Here is an 18,332-nt window from a genome sequence, read left to right as displayed (position 1 = left end):
TTCTGCTCTCTTGTGGGTGATGACATGCAAAGCATTTCCTAGAGAGTTGGATGTTCTTTTTGCCCACCCTCACCCACGGCCTATCAGAATTTCTTATTACTTTAAAAAGAGTTGCATTGTGCCATATTTCCTTCTTTCCACAATAGATATAGCCACAGGGGAGGAGAGCATTGCCTCCCACTTATTTATTTATTTATTTATTGCATTTATATCCTGCCTTTCCCCCCAAATGGGATCCAGTAAGAATTCTGTTCCTTCCTATGTTATTTTCCTTCATTCCCCAAATTCCTAGCATTGCAGTAATTTAAAACTTCAACTTAATAGTTAGAAAGACAAATTATGCATTAGAAGAAAAGAGGCGGGCAAAGTGACCAAGGGAATGCAAACACAACAAATAAAGGAGATCTAGGGTGAACCATTTTTAGCATCTAGAAATTTGAGAACTGAAGCAATATTTAATGGGGAGGGGGAGTTGGCATTCTTATTTGGAGGTACAAACCCCTACCCTCTCCCCCCACACACACACACAAGCTATACCCCCATCCTAAACTTTTTCCTTTTGATCTTGTTTTTTCTCTCTGGGGAACAAGAAGGTATAAGGCTGGATTCTTGTTGGTAATATGGACATCCGTATCCTGGACTGCAGAATCAATGAAGCATGACCCTGCTTTAATTGTCATGGCTCCATCCCATGGAATCCTGAGATTCATAGTTTGTTGTGATGCCAGAGCTTTCTGACAGAGAAGGCTAAATAGCTCACAAAACTACAACTCACAGAACTCCATAGCATTGAGCCATGGCAGTTAAAACAGTGTAAAACTGCATTAATTCTGCAGTGTAGATGCAACCCTAGAGTTGCACACATGTATGTCTTATTCTTGGCATTGTGCAGGAACTATTGACTATTCCAATGCTCAACAGAGAGAGAGAGCACTACCTTTCTTTTCTGGTTGCAACCAGCTACTGTTGATCAACTCTTTCCCCCACTGGCTAGTTAATAATCATGTCAGTGCCTCCAAAGACCAGGGACCTTACAGCACAGGCTCCTGGCACAGAAGGAGAATGGTCCAAAAGGGGCTGGGAAGGGAATAGAATGAGTGGGGAACACATTTTACTGCACACATGTCCATCACCCGTTCCATTCCATTCCCTTCCTTTCCATTCCCATTCCATCCCAGAGGGGGGAATTTTTGAGAACTGTTCTGAACTGTCCTCTAGTTTATGGGACTGACTTCAGACACTTGGAGCCCCAAGGGCAGCCTATGGCCTAAGGAGCATCCTTTGCCCACCTCTGTGAGACAAAGCCAACATGATGTAGTGGTTTGAGCATTGGTCTATGGCCCTGCAGACCAGGGTTCGAATCTGCACTTGGTCATGGAAACCCACTGGGTGATCTTGAGCAAGTCAGTCTCTCAGTCTCAGAGAATGGCAATGGTAACCCCACTCTGAATAAACATGCCAAGAAAAGACCACTACCATTAGGGGTCACCATAAGTCAGAAATTACTTGAGGGCACACAACAACAGCAACAACTATAACAAGTTGCACATGGATCAGCTGTCTATCACTGTGTAGGACTTTAGCCATTGATCAGATGGCTCCACCTTGTGGGGAGGGATTTACACTGCATCCATCTTCATGGAATGTAACATTTCCCCTTTGATTCTGGTTTCCAGGAATGGAGCATTTATTCAGATTTATTCAAGAAAGATGGCAACACCAGAGTCTGTCTCAGTGAGACTAAACCACACCAGGCAAATACCTAGGGCTGGTTCTTCCATGAGACAGAATGAAGTATCATATGCTGATGGGGACAGAAGTGACAACCTTCCAGTGGCGTCACTAGGAGAGTGTGGTGGGTGTGTATAGCACTTGGTGACACCCATCAGAAGGGTTGACCACCAAGAAGGAGGAGGTGGCATGCCCAGTGCCCCAAGGAGACCTCATCCAGGTTGTCAGGGGTGGGGACAATTGGACTGGCAGTGAGTGCTGAGGCATCTCTGTGCTGGCTTCCACCCCCTTTGTCTCACCTTGGCTAGTATTGCTTGAAGTAGGAAAAAGAAGAAGAGGATCCATCATGTCCACCCTCCTCCCTTTATGTGTCCCCAAGGGTGGCATGCAGTGGATAGCAGTGCCCTGGATGTCAAAATCTGAGGAGGCAGGGGACATTTTTTGAAGCCTGATGCACATTTGTGCATGGAGAAGCCAAGCACTTGTAGTGGAGGGCAGGGGCTGTGTGGCATCCTGCATGTTCCTGTGGACTCCCCAATTTCCACAATGGCTGATCCTTCCCCCCCCCCTTTTCTGGCTAGCAGATGGTGCTGCTATAGAGGTGACACCATGAACCACACTAGAGTGATACCAACCCTAGTGATGCCACTACAACCTTCCGGCTGTTAATCCTGGACTTCACAGCTCTTTACATCTGCTATACAAGGTCCGAACACTTTAAATAAACAGGATGTTTCCAGTATTTTGGAAGCACTCCCCCACCAGCAATACTGAAGTAGGACTGAATTACTACAATATACTACAAATAAGTTGTTGCCCAAAATTTGATTTATTTTGTCAACAAAATATATTTATTTGCAATGTTGTTGTTATTGTTATTGTTATTGTTGCATGCCTTCACATTGTGCCCAATTCATAGCAACTCTCTCATGGGGTTCTCATGGCTAGATTGCTGTTGGTTTTCTCTGGGGCTGAGAGACTGTGGCTTGCCCAAGATTCCCAGTGGGTTTCCCTCGCTGAACAGGGATTTTAAACTCCCAGAGTCCTCCTCCAACACCCAAACCACTACACTATATTGGCTATCTTTTTTCTCTCTCTCTTATATATTTAATTTTTTATTTTCAGTTTATTGAAAGTAGATTCTCATGCAAATTGTGTGGGATGTTTGTTTTCTTTCCCAATATGCAGTGCTAATAAAAATATGACAAATTTTCTGTAAGGGGAGGGGAACAGATTGAAACCATTCTTTTTCCAAGGTTGACAATTTGAGTGTGCTCCTGGACTCAGCTTTGAACCTGGAAGGCCAGACTTCTGCAGTGTCCAGGACTGCTTTTACAAAGCCCCTAAAGCACAACTGTATATGTATGGAAACATATCCTTTATTTCTTTATTTATTATATTTATACCCCACTCATCAAGGGTGCCTCTACACTGTAGAAATAATGCAGTTTAAGACCACTTTAAACCCTGTATCTGTTCTACAGGATCCTGGAATTTCGTGAGGCATCTGCACTCTTTGGCTAAAGACCTTGTAAAACTACAGCTTCCCAGATTCCATAGGCTGGAGCTAGAGCACTTAAAGTGCTGTCTAAGTGCATTATTTCTACAGTGTAGATGCACTCCAAGAGAAACCCGATCTAGATCTTAGGCACAGGATTTAGCCAGATCTTAGAAATGATTTCTTGGATTTAAATCCTATTGAATCAAATAGGCCTTGATGTCAAATTAATCTAGCTTGGATCTGTACAGTTTGGATACCTGAATATTGTGTGTCTGTTTCTCCTTTACTCTCATTCTTTTTCTTTGCCTGTTTTTGATTGACTTCTCTTTTGCTCCTCCTCACTGTGTCACTCCCAGCACAGAAGTAGACAGCAGAGTCACTCAGTTGGCTAATGGATTTCTCCATGTTGAAGGTTCTCAAGGTATTATCCTTTGTGGCATGGAAACCTTGAATGTGCCCTTCCTCTGAGCCACCTCCAAAATCCTTCAGAAAGAGCTTGGGAGGTTGTCCGGGGCGCTGAATATACCAGAATAGATAGAAAATAGTTGAATCATAGATACATTTGAGCGTGATATGGCTTCCTTGGGGAACGATCACGATCTCTTCCGTCTGGGTTATTGGTCCTCCAACACTCCCTTCTGTGAAAATGAAGCCAGAAGATTAATGGATATAAAAGACAGATGAAAGTCAGCTCTGGAACTGTTCTGGGGCTCCCTGGTGAATCAGTTCAGTTTTAAAATACTGTGCATCGGGAAAAGATGAACTACTGTCAAAAAATCTTTCCATTTATTTCAGTTAGTTTTAAAGGTGTTACAAGATCTCTCTACATACTGTCAAAAATATCTTTATAACTATCAGTTTCTACAAGCCAAAGATCTTTTCTGACCAGTTACTCTCAACAAGGGGTAGACAAATGGACCACATTCAGCCTATGAAACACATCTTCTAATGCCTTCCATGCTAAATATTTTTCATGAAAAATGAAAAATGTTTCCTGCTTTTCTTGTTCTGACCTAAAATGGGCTTCAGGGCCCCTGAGGCTGTATACCTAAACCAGAAGTGGGACTCTTATCACCTTTCCTTCCTTTTATTTCCCTCTGCGTTTCTGAGCTGGGGGGTGTATTGTCATTTCAGGGAAGGATATGGCCTACAGAACATTGGGAATTGTTTAGCCCTGCTCTAAAAATAAATGCAGCAATTTCACACACTGCAATATGGAAAAAATATGTCCAAAAATAGAATTACTTACTGATATGCCACACCAATCTATAAATAAATTCCCAGTGGACACAGTGTGGCTTAGTTCCAAATTACTATACACCCTGTTGCACAGCCAATTGGATTTAGTTATGCATACCCATTCTTTGTTGTTTTATTGCTTCTCGTGTGTGTGTGTGTGTGTGTGTGTGTGTGTGTGTGTGTGTGTGTGTATTATATTGGAGGTCCAGAATAGGAAAGTGAAATGGATGAGCCATTACTTACTTGAGACCACTGTGGTCACAACAGCCAAGGTCCAAAAGAGATGCATATTTTGTTTCCTGGATCAAACAGAGAAGATTCAAGAGGGACTTTGAATCTGATCAGTTTCTAGGTTTTAGCTGCACTGCATAAGCATTGCAATTGTCTCTTTCTCTGGGTAAGCACATTTTAAAAGGAGTTGAAACTTGTGGGATGGTTCACCACAGGATGTGGTTTGCATCTAGGATCTCTGTGTGCTATAGAAAACTACAGTTTGTTGTGTAACTAATGCATTGTTTGACTGGGGTGGTTCAACATCACCATCATGTGGAGTTTATCACACATGGGGAAAATCAGGGGTTTAAACGGAGATTATCCAGTGATATCCACATGATCGTGGTGAAGATTGTCACACAAATCTCAATTAAAGATTACTTATCACAGGAATAACCAGGGAAATCCCATGAATGATTTGTTGCTGATTATTCCCTGGTTATTTTCGGGATAAGTTATCTTTAATCATGATCGTGTGTGAAAATCTTTACCACAATCACATGAATATCACTGGATAATCCCCATTTAAACCCCTCTTTGCTCCAATTTTCCTCGTGTGATAAAGTCCTGTGTCCGAAAGGGGATGGGAGCTTCAGAAATCAGCACCAACCCACTACCTGCATCTTTCCACTAGGAATCAAAAGGGCTAATAATTACTGTAGTTTTCTCTCTGCTACTCATATTTTTGCAATGCTTTCTACATGTATTTGAGTGTCCTGTAATGTTCCACACAATTTTTTCCACAGGGAAAAAAAATATGGCTCTGTGTAGAAAATGTGTTTGGGATTTGTTTTTCTTTTTGTGCAAAAGCAAATGCCATGTCTTTCTCTGCATAGAAAAATCCTCAAAAACATTTTCCGATACTTGAATGCAGGGGGAATTCTACACAGATGACTCTGCACTACTGTTCTACCCAACATATATTGCTGATTGTCAGGAAACTCATGTTTCGACCAAGAAATGAATACTAGAGAATGTTCCTTCTACCCCTATAGTTCATCTGTCTGACTCTGTTTCCCAAATTATCTCTGTCCCAGCTTTGCCTTCTCTCGTATGCACCTCACAGAGACATATTGGAGAAGAACCCCAAAGAAATGTCTCCACTGAGCAAGTCATGCTGATGAGACTTCTTTTTTTCTAAAAAAAAAAGGCATTGCTATGAGAGGAGAAGGGGGATGAGACAGCAAGTACTCAGAGACAAACTTGTAAGGTATATGATCATGTCAAGGTTGCCCTCTACTGACCAAACATATTAAAACAGGAACGTCTGTTACCAGTAGTAGAGAGAGGGGTCATCCACACATCATTTTTTTGTTAGTGGAATGATGTGAATAACCTCACACTTTTCAGGTTTGTTATTCATACTATGGAAGGGCATCAATCCACAACTATTCAAGATCAGAGCAGAAGCTGGTGGCTGAGGTGGGGTGGGGGGATCCCCCATTGCCAGACCTGGGCTTGTCCTCTGCAGTCTGATGGAGAGGAGATGCCACTTTCCTCCTGGGAAATCATAGAATCATAGAATCGTAGAGTTGGAAGAGACCACAAGGGCCATCCAGTCCAACCCCCTGCCATGCAGGAAATCCAAATCAAAGCATCCCTGACAGATGGCTATCCAGCCTCTGCTTAAAGAGAACAGCCCTTACTGTCAGGAAGTTCCTCCTAATGTTGAGGTGGAATCTCTTTTCCTGTAGCTTGGATCCATTGTTCCTGGTCCTGTTCTCTGGAGCAGCAAAAAACAATCTTGCTCCCTCCTCAATATGACATCCCTTCAAGTATTTAAACAGGGCTATCATATCACCTCTTAATCTTCTTTTCTCCAGGCTAAACATCCCCAGCTCCCTAAGTCGTTCCCCATAGGGCATGGTTTCCAGACCCTTCACCATTTTAGTCACCCTCCTTTGGACACATGGCTCCAGTTTCTCAATGTCCTTTTTGAATTGTGGTGCCCAGAACTGGACACAATATTCCAGGTGGGGCCTAACCAAAGCAGAATAGAGTGGCACTATTACTTCTCTTGATCTAGACACCAGATGCTAGACCAGAGCAACAAGTGTAGAGGGAAAGAAGTCGGCTGGGAGAAGCCTTGTCCCCAAAGGAGTCAACGATGCAAATGTATTCAAAACCCATTCAAAGTTTGCTGCAGAGTTTAATCCAAGTCTGTTCGCATCGGTTATTCACACTGCCAGTGATGCGAATTTTTTTAAAAACTCAGGAGAAGACCCAGTATCAATTATCCCAGGTTAAGTGGAGGTTTTGGCAGCCCCCCCAAAAAAAAAAATTGAAACAAGTGCATTTGAGATGCATATGAACAACAGTGATTCAGCCCGAATTCATCCTGGATCATTTTCACCATGTGAATAACCCCAGAGAAAAGAAAATCTCATTACTGATTTTTAAATTAATTTACCTAATTCATGATCTGTGGGCCAAAATACTCTGGGAGCTGCCCCTGGAGTATTGTGGCCCCAAAGTTGTCTCCAGTTACCTTTGCACTCCTCAGCAACACCAGGCAATGGTGTGCACAACACCCTGTTGTACCACCCACTGCCATCACAAGCACAAGTTGCTCCTTCTGAGGCAAAAAAAGAGCCACCCAGCATCTATTACATGGCTGGGTGCCTCGTTGTGATCTCAGTGGGAGCAACCTGCACCAACAGTGGCATCGCCAGGTGGCACAGCAGGACACATTCTAAACAGCTGCTCCATGTCTCTACAGAGGGCTCCAGATTTTCCAAAGCGATCTGATGCAAAAGGTGAGTCTTTTAAATTAATTTTAAAGCAGGAATGGCTCAGCTTTGCTGTAGTACTACCCATTATTATTATTATTATTATTATTATTATTATTATTAAACTTTATTTCTATAGCGCTGTAATTATACACAGCGCTGTACAAAGTCGGTAAAATTAGAAGTAAATAAAAGCCTGCACAAGGCATACATTCTAAGATAATAACAATTAAAAGAGGAATAGATAAAATTACCATATAGAAAGGAAAAAACAGATTAAAAACATCAAATATCAAACAAATCACATCACATCAAATATTGTCAGACAGCCAGATAACAATCACAAATTCCCTGAGAACGCTTCCCTAAACAATATGGTTTTCAGCTCAGCTTTAAAGCTGGTTAGGGAAGTGATGAGCCGTGTATGCAGAGGAAGAAGGTTCCAGGAATGAGGGGCAGCTAGAGAGAAGGGACGGATCGGGGACGGGGCAGAGAAGATCCTGGGTTGAGAGAGGAGATTTTGGCTACCAGAGCGGAGAGTGCGAGTAGGGATGTAGGGAGAGAGAAGATCAGTTAAATAAAGAGGGGCCAGCCCATGGAGGGCTTTAAAGGTGAGTAGCAAAAGTTTGTACCTGATGCGGAAAGGAAGAGGGAGCCAATGAAGGGAAGACAACAGAGGGGAGACATGATCATAACGGCGAGCGAGTGAAATAATGCGTGCAGCTGAATGCTGAACAGAAATTAATGGGTGGAGGTGAGAGAGAGGAAGCCCTGCCAGGAGGAGGTTACAGTAGTCTAATCGTGAGACCACTAGGGCATGGACCAGTGTTTTTGCGGTAGAAGCTGAGAAATATGGACGGATTTTGGCGATATTATAGAGAAAAAATCTACAGACTTTGGCTGTAGTCTGGATCTGTGGGATAAATGACAAAGAGGAGTCAAAGATGAAACCGAGACTGCGGGCTTCCTGGACCGGCTGGATAGAGATGTTATTGACGGAAATAGAAAAGGAATAGTGAAGGGTGGGCTCAGGAGGGAAAACAAGAAGCTCGGTCTTGGACATATTGAGCTTCAGACGCCGATGGTGCATCCAGTGGGAGACAGCTGTTAAACAGGATGACACTTGCTGCTCTAGCTCTGGTGAAAGATTAGGGGTGGAAAGATACAGCTGGGTATCATCGGCGTAAAGATGGTAGGAGAAACCAAAAGAACTGATAAGTTTGCCAAGGGAGAGTGTATATAGAGAGAACAGAAGGGGACCCAAAACAGAGCCCTGAGGAACTCCAACAGATAAGGGGACAGAAGACGAGGTCTGACCACCCAAGACCACTGAAAAAGATCGATCTGACAAGTAAGATATGAACCAATCAAGAACAAGGCCCGAGAAACCAAGGTCAGAGAGTACATCTATTAGGAGACAGTGGTCCACGGTGTCGAAGGCCGCAGACAGATCGAGTAGGACAAGGATAGAATAAAGGCCATTCGCCTTGGCCCGCAAAAGATCATTCGAGATCTTAATAAGGGCCGTCTCTGTGGAGTGCCGTGGGCGAAAACCAGACTGGAAGGGATCCAGAATGGAGTTGGTTTCAAGAAACTCAAGACAGCGTGAATAGACGAGTCGTTCCAACACCTTGGAGAGAAAAGGAGGAAGAGAGATTGGACGATAGCTAGCCAAGGAAGAGGGGTCAAGAGAGGGTTTTTTCAGGATAGGGAAAACTAAGGCATGTTTGAAGACTGAGGAGAAGGAACCCGAAGAGAGAGAGAGATTAAAGATATAGAGGAGGGAAGGTAACAAAGAGGGGGCTATAGAGATTAGAAGACGAGAAGGAAGTGGGTCAAGAGAACAGGTGGTAGGTTTGGATGAGTTCAGCAGCGAAGAGAGTTCTTCCAAAGAAACAGGAGGAAACACAGAGAGTTTATTAGTAGGAGGGGTGAGGAGATTAATGGTGGGAGCCAAATCATGAGGAGTTAACTCAGAACGAATGGTAGTGATCTTTGTAATGAAGTAATTGGCAAAGTCGGAGGGAGAAAATAATGGAGATACGGAGGGAGGAGAGGGTTTTTAACAGTGTGTTGAAACAGGAGAACAAGCGCTGCGGGCGCCTCTCGTTGGCGCAGATCAATGATTTGAAGTAGTCTTGTTTTGCCATCGACAGAGCACGTGAAAAGGATAAAAGAACGAACTTAAAATGGATAAAGTCGGCCCACTCCCTGGACTTTCTCCAGAGACGTTCAGCTGCTCGGGAGCAGGACCGGAGAAATCTAACAGTGGGAGTGATCCAGGGCTGAGGCCTAGTCGTAGAGGAAGAGGAGGACACGCGTGTAGAAACTGGGGCAAAGCTGTCAAGAGTTGAGGAGAGAGTAGAATTCAGTAAAGACATAGCTGAGTCAGCAGAGTCCCCAAGATTGAGAGAAGCGAAGGATGAAACCAAGGATTGAGTGAGATGGTTAAGGTTAAGAGAATGAAGATCACGGAACTGGCGGAGGACAGTATGACGGGGAGGAGGAATGTAGGTAAGAGTAAAGGAAAGTAGGTGATGGTCAGATAGTGGGAAATCAGAAGCCAAGTAGTCGGACACGACACACTTGGAGGGGAGAACTAAGTCGAGACAGTGACCAAGGGAATGGGTTGGAGAGTTGGAATGGGGTTGGAGACCGAAGGAAGCTAAGAGAGAGCTGAAGCGAGAGGTTGAGGAATTCTGGGGATCGTCGAGGTGGATGTTAAAGTCACCTAAAATCAGGGAGGGGACAGTATCTGAAAGAAAAAATGTCAACCAAGATTCAAAATCTGTGAAAAACTGAGACGCTGAACCAGGAGGACGATAGATGATGGCAACCCGAAGTTGCAGAGGAAAAAAGAGTCTAATGGAGTGTAATTCGAATGAAGAGAAGGAATAGCTGGGAGGAGGAGAGAGAACCTGAAACTGGCAGGACTTTGATAATAAGATGCCGACCCCTCCTCCGCGACCCTCAGGGCGGCCAGTGTGGGTAAAAGAGAGACCGCCAAAAGAAAGGGCAGCAGAGGTAGCGGTATCGTGGGCTGGAAGCCAGGTTTCAGTGAGGGCAAGAAGATTAAATGATTGTGATAGAAAAAGATCATGGATTGCCGCTGCTTTTGGGGCAGCGGAGCGGCAATTCCAGAGAGCACAAGAGAATGGGAGTTGGGAGTTAGGGAGGGGGCGGATAGGGATGAGATAAGGAGAAGGAGAGGTGTGAGGAGCCATGGAGAAGAGAGGTTTGGGTGACCAACAGTTGGCAGGAGAAAATGGAGAAAAGAGAAAAGCAGAAAAATAAAGATACAGTCCAACAGTGCTGGAAGGGATGGGGTGACGATCCCAAGACATGAGGGAGTTGACGGAGGAGAAGGGTACCTATGGGAGCTTCCGGATGTCTGAGGGGTTACTGCCCTGCCTCTCTCTCTGCTGAGCTGGAGATGCTACTGCTGCTGCTTCCAAGGAGTCCCAGAACAGTGGGAAGAGGGAGGGAAGGTCAGCATTCAGCAGAGGTTCCTCTCTGGAAGCAGGCTGGCTGGTGTTCACAAGGGAGGAGAAGGCTGAGACAGTGCCCTTTTAAGGGGAAAGGCAGGCCCCACCTCTCTCTCTCTGCTGAGCTGGAGCAGGGACGTAGCCAGGATTTTAGGAAGGGGGGGTCCAGACTAAGTGCCACCATTATAATGGGGCTTGGGTGTGGCAGGGCAGCAGCACACATCATTCATTTTTCTAATGGAAGGGGGGTCCAGCTATGTCCCTGAACAATGTAATGCTTATGTCAAAGTTATTATTATACAGCGTGCCCGCGCCATACGCAGCCTTGAGTATATGCGCTCAAGCCGTGGGGCATGCGTGAGATGGAAGGGGCGGCGCGTCCCATTCAATTGAATGGGTGTGCACGCCTGTTGCGCCCTGCGCACTCCCGCGCCGCCGTGCATGAGACCCATTGTTTCCAATGGGACTCGAGCATAGGCAGAATTCGCCTTACGTGGCAGGATCCGGAATGGATCCCCCACGTAAGGCAAGGACGGACTATATATTAAAACGTAAAACTAACTTAGCCTCTCATTGACCAGTTGACAAACCAGTATATTTTATTACACTATAGATTTACAATTTCTTGTAATTGTGAATATAGTAATAAAAGACTTCAAAAGATTAAAATATAATTCTTCCACTACAAATAATTTTATTTCTATATGCCAATTTGATAACTTTCACTTCTTTTGCTATAATGAAGTTGTGATACATTTAATGTGCTTACTTCTTTTAGTTTGCTGTCAGAACTTATTTTCTTTCTGATCACAAACACATCCATCTTGAACACTCAATATAAAAACTGTTAAACTATTTTAATATCACATCGCTCAGAAAAACATACAATGTGGTTATGCAACAAACATGGCAGGTCAGCAATAATGCACTGGATATCATTAAAACATAAACAAGACAGTCCAACAGGCCAAGGGATGAAGAGGGGAAAGATGTATGTCCACAAGTGGAATTCCTGGCTGCAGTGTGTGTTTGTACCATACAGTTCCCAGAATTCCCTAGCACTGAGCCAGCCAGGGCAGTCTCAAAGCAGTCTCAAAGTAGATTATTGCTGCAGGTTGGCTTAATAAAGTTACTGCAAATGTGTGGGTTTTGGTATTTGTCATGTAAGACCCACAAGGTAAAATTTGTTGTAGTGGTTTGAGTGTTGGACTATGACTCTGAAGTCTGGAGACCAGGGTTTGATTTCCAGCTCAGCCATGAAACCCAGTGTGTGACCTTGGGGAGTAAGTCACACTCTCTCAGCCTCAGCCTCTCAGCACAGCTCTTCTGAGCAAATCTTGCCAAGAAAACCCCAGGATAGGTTCATTTTAGGGTTGCCATAAGTTGGAAAAGGCTTGAAGGCACACAACAACAACAACAACCCAGATCACAACGCACTGTAATGGAACTATATTCTGTTTTAACTTTAGCAGTGGCAACACTGTGAGCTACTACACTGTAGAAATAATGCAGTTTGACACCACTTTTAACTTCCAGGGCTACTAAAAAAACAAACCCAAACCCCTGGGATTTGTAGTTTTGTGAGGCACCAGTACTCTTTTAGAAAGGAAAAAAATGCTTGTAAAAATACAAATCCCAGGATTCCACAGAATTGAGCTACAACACTTAAAGTGGTGTCAAAGGGTATTATATCAACAGTGTAGATTCCCCCATGCTATAGAATTCTGGGCTTTGCAGTTTGGTGAGGGGCATTTGGAAAGCTCAGCCAGAGATAGAGAGATGGGGAGGTCACTGAACTACAACACCCATAATCCCACAGCACGTTGCCATGACTCCTATGGAAACGAAAGGGAAAGAGCTTGCTTTGTCTTTCCACCTTTCCCTCTCGGAGCTCCTCCGTGGTTTTAATGGAGAGGAGGAGGGGGGGAGGAAGGAGCTTGAATGTCCCCAGGCCTGAAGGGGGGGGGGACCAAACCCCCTAACCCCCCCCCCTCTAGCTACGTCCTTGGCTGGAGCTGTTGCTGCTGCTTCCAAGGAGTCCCAGAACAGTGGGAAGAGGAAGGGAAGGTCAGCATTCAGCAGAGGTTCCTCTTCCCACATGTAGACAGCCTGCAGTCCATTTGGGCCTTTGGGCCTGTGTCATAAATCCAGATCAATGTGAGGGGGAGGGGACTGGTACATTTGGCCTCTGCAGACACGCCCTGCAAGTCTGTTAACAGAACTGCACACCTATCTTTCAGTTTCTAATCACTAGGTGGAAACTACAACCAGTAGATTCTTGCTTATATTTTGTATTATTGAATTATAGCCAAGCAAACATGCACAACTAAAGATGGATGTATTGGGAGAAAGTGTATCAACACACTACTCAATACAGGAAAGTGCATAAACATTGCATACTTTAGGGAAAGTATGTGGCTGTGAAAAAATACCATCAGAACAGAAAACAGCTGATGATTTCACATTGGCTTTATTATAAAGCTGTTTTTCTTTATATATATTACATTTTCATGAGAAGTATTAGGATTTTTAATTTTCTCATTTTAGCTTCAATTTGAGGATGGGACCAAATATTTTTGGAGTTCTATGGCATAGCAATGTAATAAATATATAACGTAGTGGGTTGAGTGGTGGACAAGGACTCTAGGAGAATAGGTTCTGAATTCTTGCACAGCCATAGAAACCCAATGGGGTGACCTTGGGCAACACACTCTCTCTCCGCCAAAAGAGAAATGCAATGGCAAACCTCCTCTGAATATTTAGACTATCAATGTGCAATATTTAGATTACCAATATGCAAAAAGATCTTGTAGCATCTTTGCAAAAGAAGTTGTAGCATAAGCTTTCATAGACTAGGTTGCATCTGGGGAAGTAGACCTTGTCTTCAAAAGCTCATGCTACAACTTCTTTCACGCAGTTGGTCTCAAAGAACCTACAAGATCCCTTCACATATTCCTCTGAATAAAATCTGGAGAGCCATCTTGATGTAGTGGTTTGAGTGTGGGACCAGGATTCTGGGAGAGTGGGGTTCAAATCTCTGTTCAGCCATGGAAATCCACTGGATGACCTTGGCCAAATCACACTCTCTCCACCTCAGAGGAAGTAAATGGAAAATCCCCTCAGAACAAATCTTACTAAGAAAACTTCATGGCAAATTTGCCTCTTGGAAGCAAACCTTGGAAGCCTTCTGTGCAGGAGGTAATAGATTGCTATGGAATTCTCACCACCTGGAATGACCAAGAGAAGAGATGGGCTGACCATGAAGAGCCTTTAAGATCTCAAAGGCACTTTGTGGAGGTTCCTTTATATATATATATGGTCAACAAACAAGTTATAATTGGGGTGAGGAAAGTCTGCCCCTGGAGCACACACACCTGCTGTCATTACCACCTTATCCACAGCCCAATATCAAAAAGTGCTCAGATGTAGCATGCTGAAACTTCTAGTGATGTTTTAAATAACAGGAGTTCTGTGTTCTGCCACTGGGTGGGTTTTTGGCCTGCTTCTCTAGTCATTCTCTTCACTGTGTCACTCAGGACACAGAAGTAGACAGCCGTATGTCTCAGCTCAACTGAATCCTTTGTCAAATCGAAGGACTTTTCTGCTTTGTTGAGTTTTGCTGAAAACTCCCTCGTGCGCTTTTTGGTCTCTGCATCCTGACCATCATAGCTTGATAGCAAAAGCCGAGGAGGGTGGTTTGGCTGTTGTTCATACCAGAAAAGGAATGGGAAGCTAGAGGTGTCATAGTTGCATGGCAGCAAAACATGCTGTCCTTCTTGGATAGTAACATGACTTTCTGTTTGAGTGACTGAATCTCCATAGATCCTTTCTACAGAAATAAACAAAATGTGGAAGATGGTTAATGAAATGGGCTGGGGAGCCCCAGGGAGGCTAATGGCAATAAAGAACAAAGAGAAAGAAGGAGAGAGAGTTGCTTCAGTTTAGCTTTTGTAGATCAGTAGTTTCTAGACTTGGGTCCCCAGTTGTCCCCAACTGTTGGCCAGATTAGCTCGAGCTTCTGGGAACTGAAGTCCAACAACCTTTGGAGTCTGAAATTTGGGGGTCACTTTCTCACATTATCAGATCCCCATGATCAGGATTGAGACAGACCTCTCCTACTGTTAATACTGTAACTAGGATTGTATAAAATACTTCATCTGTCCCTGCAGATGATCATTAATTTTTCAAGCTGACCATCTATTCAATGAAATCCACAAGTCTGAATTAAAATTATACTCACCTGAAGTGAAGGTCAGTAACATAATCAATGCCAGCGCAGAGATCATGGTGAGGAAACTGTAGAGAGCTAGACTGGATCTACTTGAAGCAAGCTGAATCTAAAATGATTCTTTGCCAATATTATTTTTTCAAGATCCTTTCACTGGGTGGTTATATTCTGCAGTGTAGAAAGCAGAGCTGCCTTTAAAGCTGCTTTCTACCTTCTGGTTTTTGTTTAACCACTTGTGGTTTTCTCTCCCTTTCCATAGAGTGACTTCAATAGAGTCAGCATTGCGCATGAGATAATTCACAGGGCTGCCCCAAGACATTTTGTCACCTGAAAGGACACATGGAGCCCCTCCCATTCCACTCAGAGAAGGGGGTGGAAGCTGAATTTTACTACAGCACTGGTCCTTTGAGAGCCAGCATGGTATCATGGTTCAAGTGTTGGACTTCAACTCTGTTTGATTCCACACTCAGCTATGAAAACCCACTAGACGAATTTGGGTGAGATGATTTCACAATTTATGGCCTTAGGGTCAACATAAATTGGAAGTGACTTGGAGACACACAACAGCTATAACAATTGGTCCTCCACCTCACCTGACAGACAACAGGTTAACTACAGATTGCTGTGTTTCATCTTACATTATGTTAGTCCCCTAAATCTATTCTCTGGCTCAGAGAATAGCAACATTTTCCAAGTTGGTATCATCCAGATGTGTAAGACTACAACTCTTCTACTTCCCAGCCAGTATAAATCATAGAATTCCTTGTCGCAGCTACAAGCTTGCACACACAAACATGTAACAAGAAACTGAGACCATCTTGAAGGGCCTGGATGCCCCATAGATATTCTTGCTGTATTCTTTGTCTTTCCCCTTTGTTTGTTTTTGATGGGCTTCTCTTCAGCATCATCTCACTGTGTCTCTCCCAGCACAGAAATAGACAGCAGCATCGGTCATCTGGCTGGCTGATTTCTCCATGTTGAAGGTCCTCATGTTTTTGTTCTTTGCGACATTGAAATTTCGGACACGTCCCTCATCTGAAGGATCACTTCCCAACTCCCTCATAAAGAGTTTTGGAGGCTGGCCAGGGTGTTGAATGTACCAAAACAGATAATCCACATTTGTATCGTAGATACATTTAAGAATGATATGGTCTCCTTCGGTGACAGACACCATGTCTTCTGTCTGGTTAATGGGTAATCCAAGAGTCCCTTCTGTAGAGAAAATAAAGGCATGAGACTGATGGATACAAGAGGTCAATTCCGCAACTGTTCTGAGGCTCTCAGCTTCTAATGAAACAAGTAAGTTTTAAAATGTTTTGTAGTTTACAGAGATGAAGTATGGCCAAATGCACCTTTGTTCTTGTTATTTTCCATGAGCCTGGGGTCAGTGGTGCCACATTATCCTCAGTGAGTGGTTAAGGCACGGGATGTAATGTTAGATGTATTGACAGACACAGCAAGGAGCTGAACCCCAGGATGCATTCATACAGCAGCATTAAAGCAGTTTAACACCACTTTAACTGCCATGCCTCCATCTTGTGGAATCCTGGGATTTGTAGTTTGATGAGGTATTCTGCCTGGTCTGTCAGAGAGCTCTGATGCCTTACCAAACTACAAATCCCAATATTCTACAGTACAGAGTCATGGCATTTAAAGTGGTGTCAAACTGTTTTAATTCTACAGTGTGGATACACTCTCAGCTTCAGAACTATTGTAAATTTCTGGTTAACCATTTCAATTGTTCAAGTTTTAAAACATTTCATAATTCTGAAGGATTTTTTTTAAATGGCCAAACACTTCTTTGTGGCTGCCAAACATAATAAAAATGCAATGTTTGTTGTGGCAACTCACACAGACACACACAGCAATTTTATTTGTGCCACTCACCTGAAACCACCGTGATTAAAACAGCCAAAGTCCAAAGGAGAGACATCTTTCTTCCTGGATCAAGCAAGATGGAATCAAAAAAAGAGTTGTGTCCTCATCAGGTTCTGAGCATGTGTTGCATGAGAATACAGTGACATGCAGTTGACTCTTCATCCAGGTAAGGGGATTTTTAAAAGCACATTAAATTTGTGGGATGGTAGACCACAGGATGTGGTTAAGACCTGGGATCTCTATGTGTTGCATCGTAAACTGCAATCTGGGACATCGACTGCAGCTCTGGCTCAACATCTCCACCTTATGTCTGAAGCAGTGCAACGTCTACAAGAATGAGCACCACTTCTTTAGGCTGTAGAGACATGGAGCAGCTGTTTAGAATGTGTCCTGCTGTGCCATCTGGCGATGCCACTGCTGGTGCATGTTGCTCCCATTGAGGTCACAACGAGGCACCCAGCCATATAATAGATGTTGAGTGGCTCTTTTTTGGCTTCAAAAGGAGCAAGTTGTGCTTATGATAGCAGTGGGTGGCACAATGGGGTGTTGTGCACATCACTGCCTGGTGTTAGTGAGGAGCGCAGAGGTAATTAGAGGCAACTTTTGGGGCACAATACTCGAGGGGCAGCTCCCAGAGTATTTTGGCCAGTGTAGACCTGCCCACAGATCATGAATTAGGTAAATTAATTTAAAAGTCTGTTGGGTCAGTTTACTAATGGGTATTATAATATGGGCCCGGTACATACTACTGGAAAACCGTGTCCTGGCAGCGATTCTAGGGTTAGGGATTGCGCACCAACCGCACGGTCCCTAACCCTAGCACATCACAGTGGTGGCATAATGATGGCCTCCAATCCACATGAGGGCACCATCATGACGTAAGCAACATGCAGTGTACAGACATTGTTGCACATCGCTTACATCACTGGTGCACACTTGTGACATTTGCACAGCATCCCAAGAAGAACCCAGTTTTTTCCAGGTTCTTTTTGGTCCAGAGGGATGCCACACGATTTGGCTGCTGTGGTGTCCCTCCAGAAAAAAACTGGGCACCTCCAGCCCACCCTTTCAGGATGGTCTGGAGGGCTTCATGGTTTTCCATCTTAAGCTGCAGATTTAGTGTGTCATGAAAGGACAAGAGTGGTGAAAGGGTGGCTGTCAGATTTTCTGGATCAAAAGAAGTCAGATGGTTTGGGGGTGATAAAACTTTTCACTAGAACTCACTAAAAAAGACAATAATCTTGGTAAAGTGGAAGGCAACAGGAAAA

At 43.9% G+C, this 18,332-nt stretch overlaps 1 protein-coding gene across 1 annotated transcript in view; it reads right to left on the bottom strand.

Moving 5' to 3' along the window:
• LOC121933882 (T cell receptor alpha chain MC.7.G5-like) overlaps positions 1 to 17,119 on the bottom strand; it is a 112,876-nt gene extending 95,757 nt beyond the window's left edge. The window contains exons 1-3 of the mRNA XM_042473874.1: positions 17,074 to 17,119; positions 16,100 to 16,398; positions 15,199 to 15,295 (exon numbers count right to left, since the gene is read on the bottom strand). Coding sequence (XP_042329808.1) covers positions 15,199 to 15,295; positions 16,100 to 16,398; positions 17,074 to 17,119 — 442 coding nt within the window. The remainder of the gene's footprint in view (positions 1 to 15,198; positions 15,296 to 16,099; positions 16,399 to 17,073) is intronic.
• Positions 17,120 to 18,332: the final 1,213 nt, after the last annotated feature.

The sequence above is a fragment of the Sceloporus undulatus genome, chromosome 6 (genome assembly GCF_019175285.1).
Source record: "Sceloporus undulatus isolate JIND9_A2432 ecotype Alabama chromosome 6, SceUnd_v1.1, whole genome shotgun sequence".
Lineage (NCBI taxonomy): Eukaryota > Metazoa > Chordata > Lepidosauria > Squamata > Phrynosomatidae > Sceloporus > Sceloporus undulatus.
This window is presented reverse-complemented; position numbering and strand designations above follow the sequence as displayed.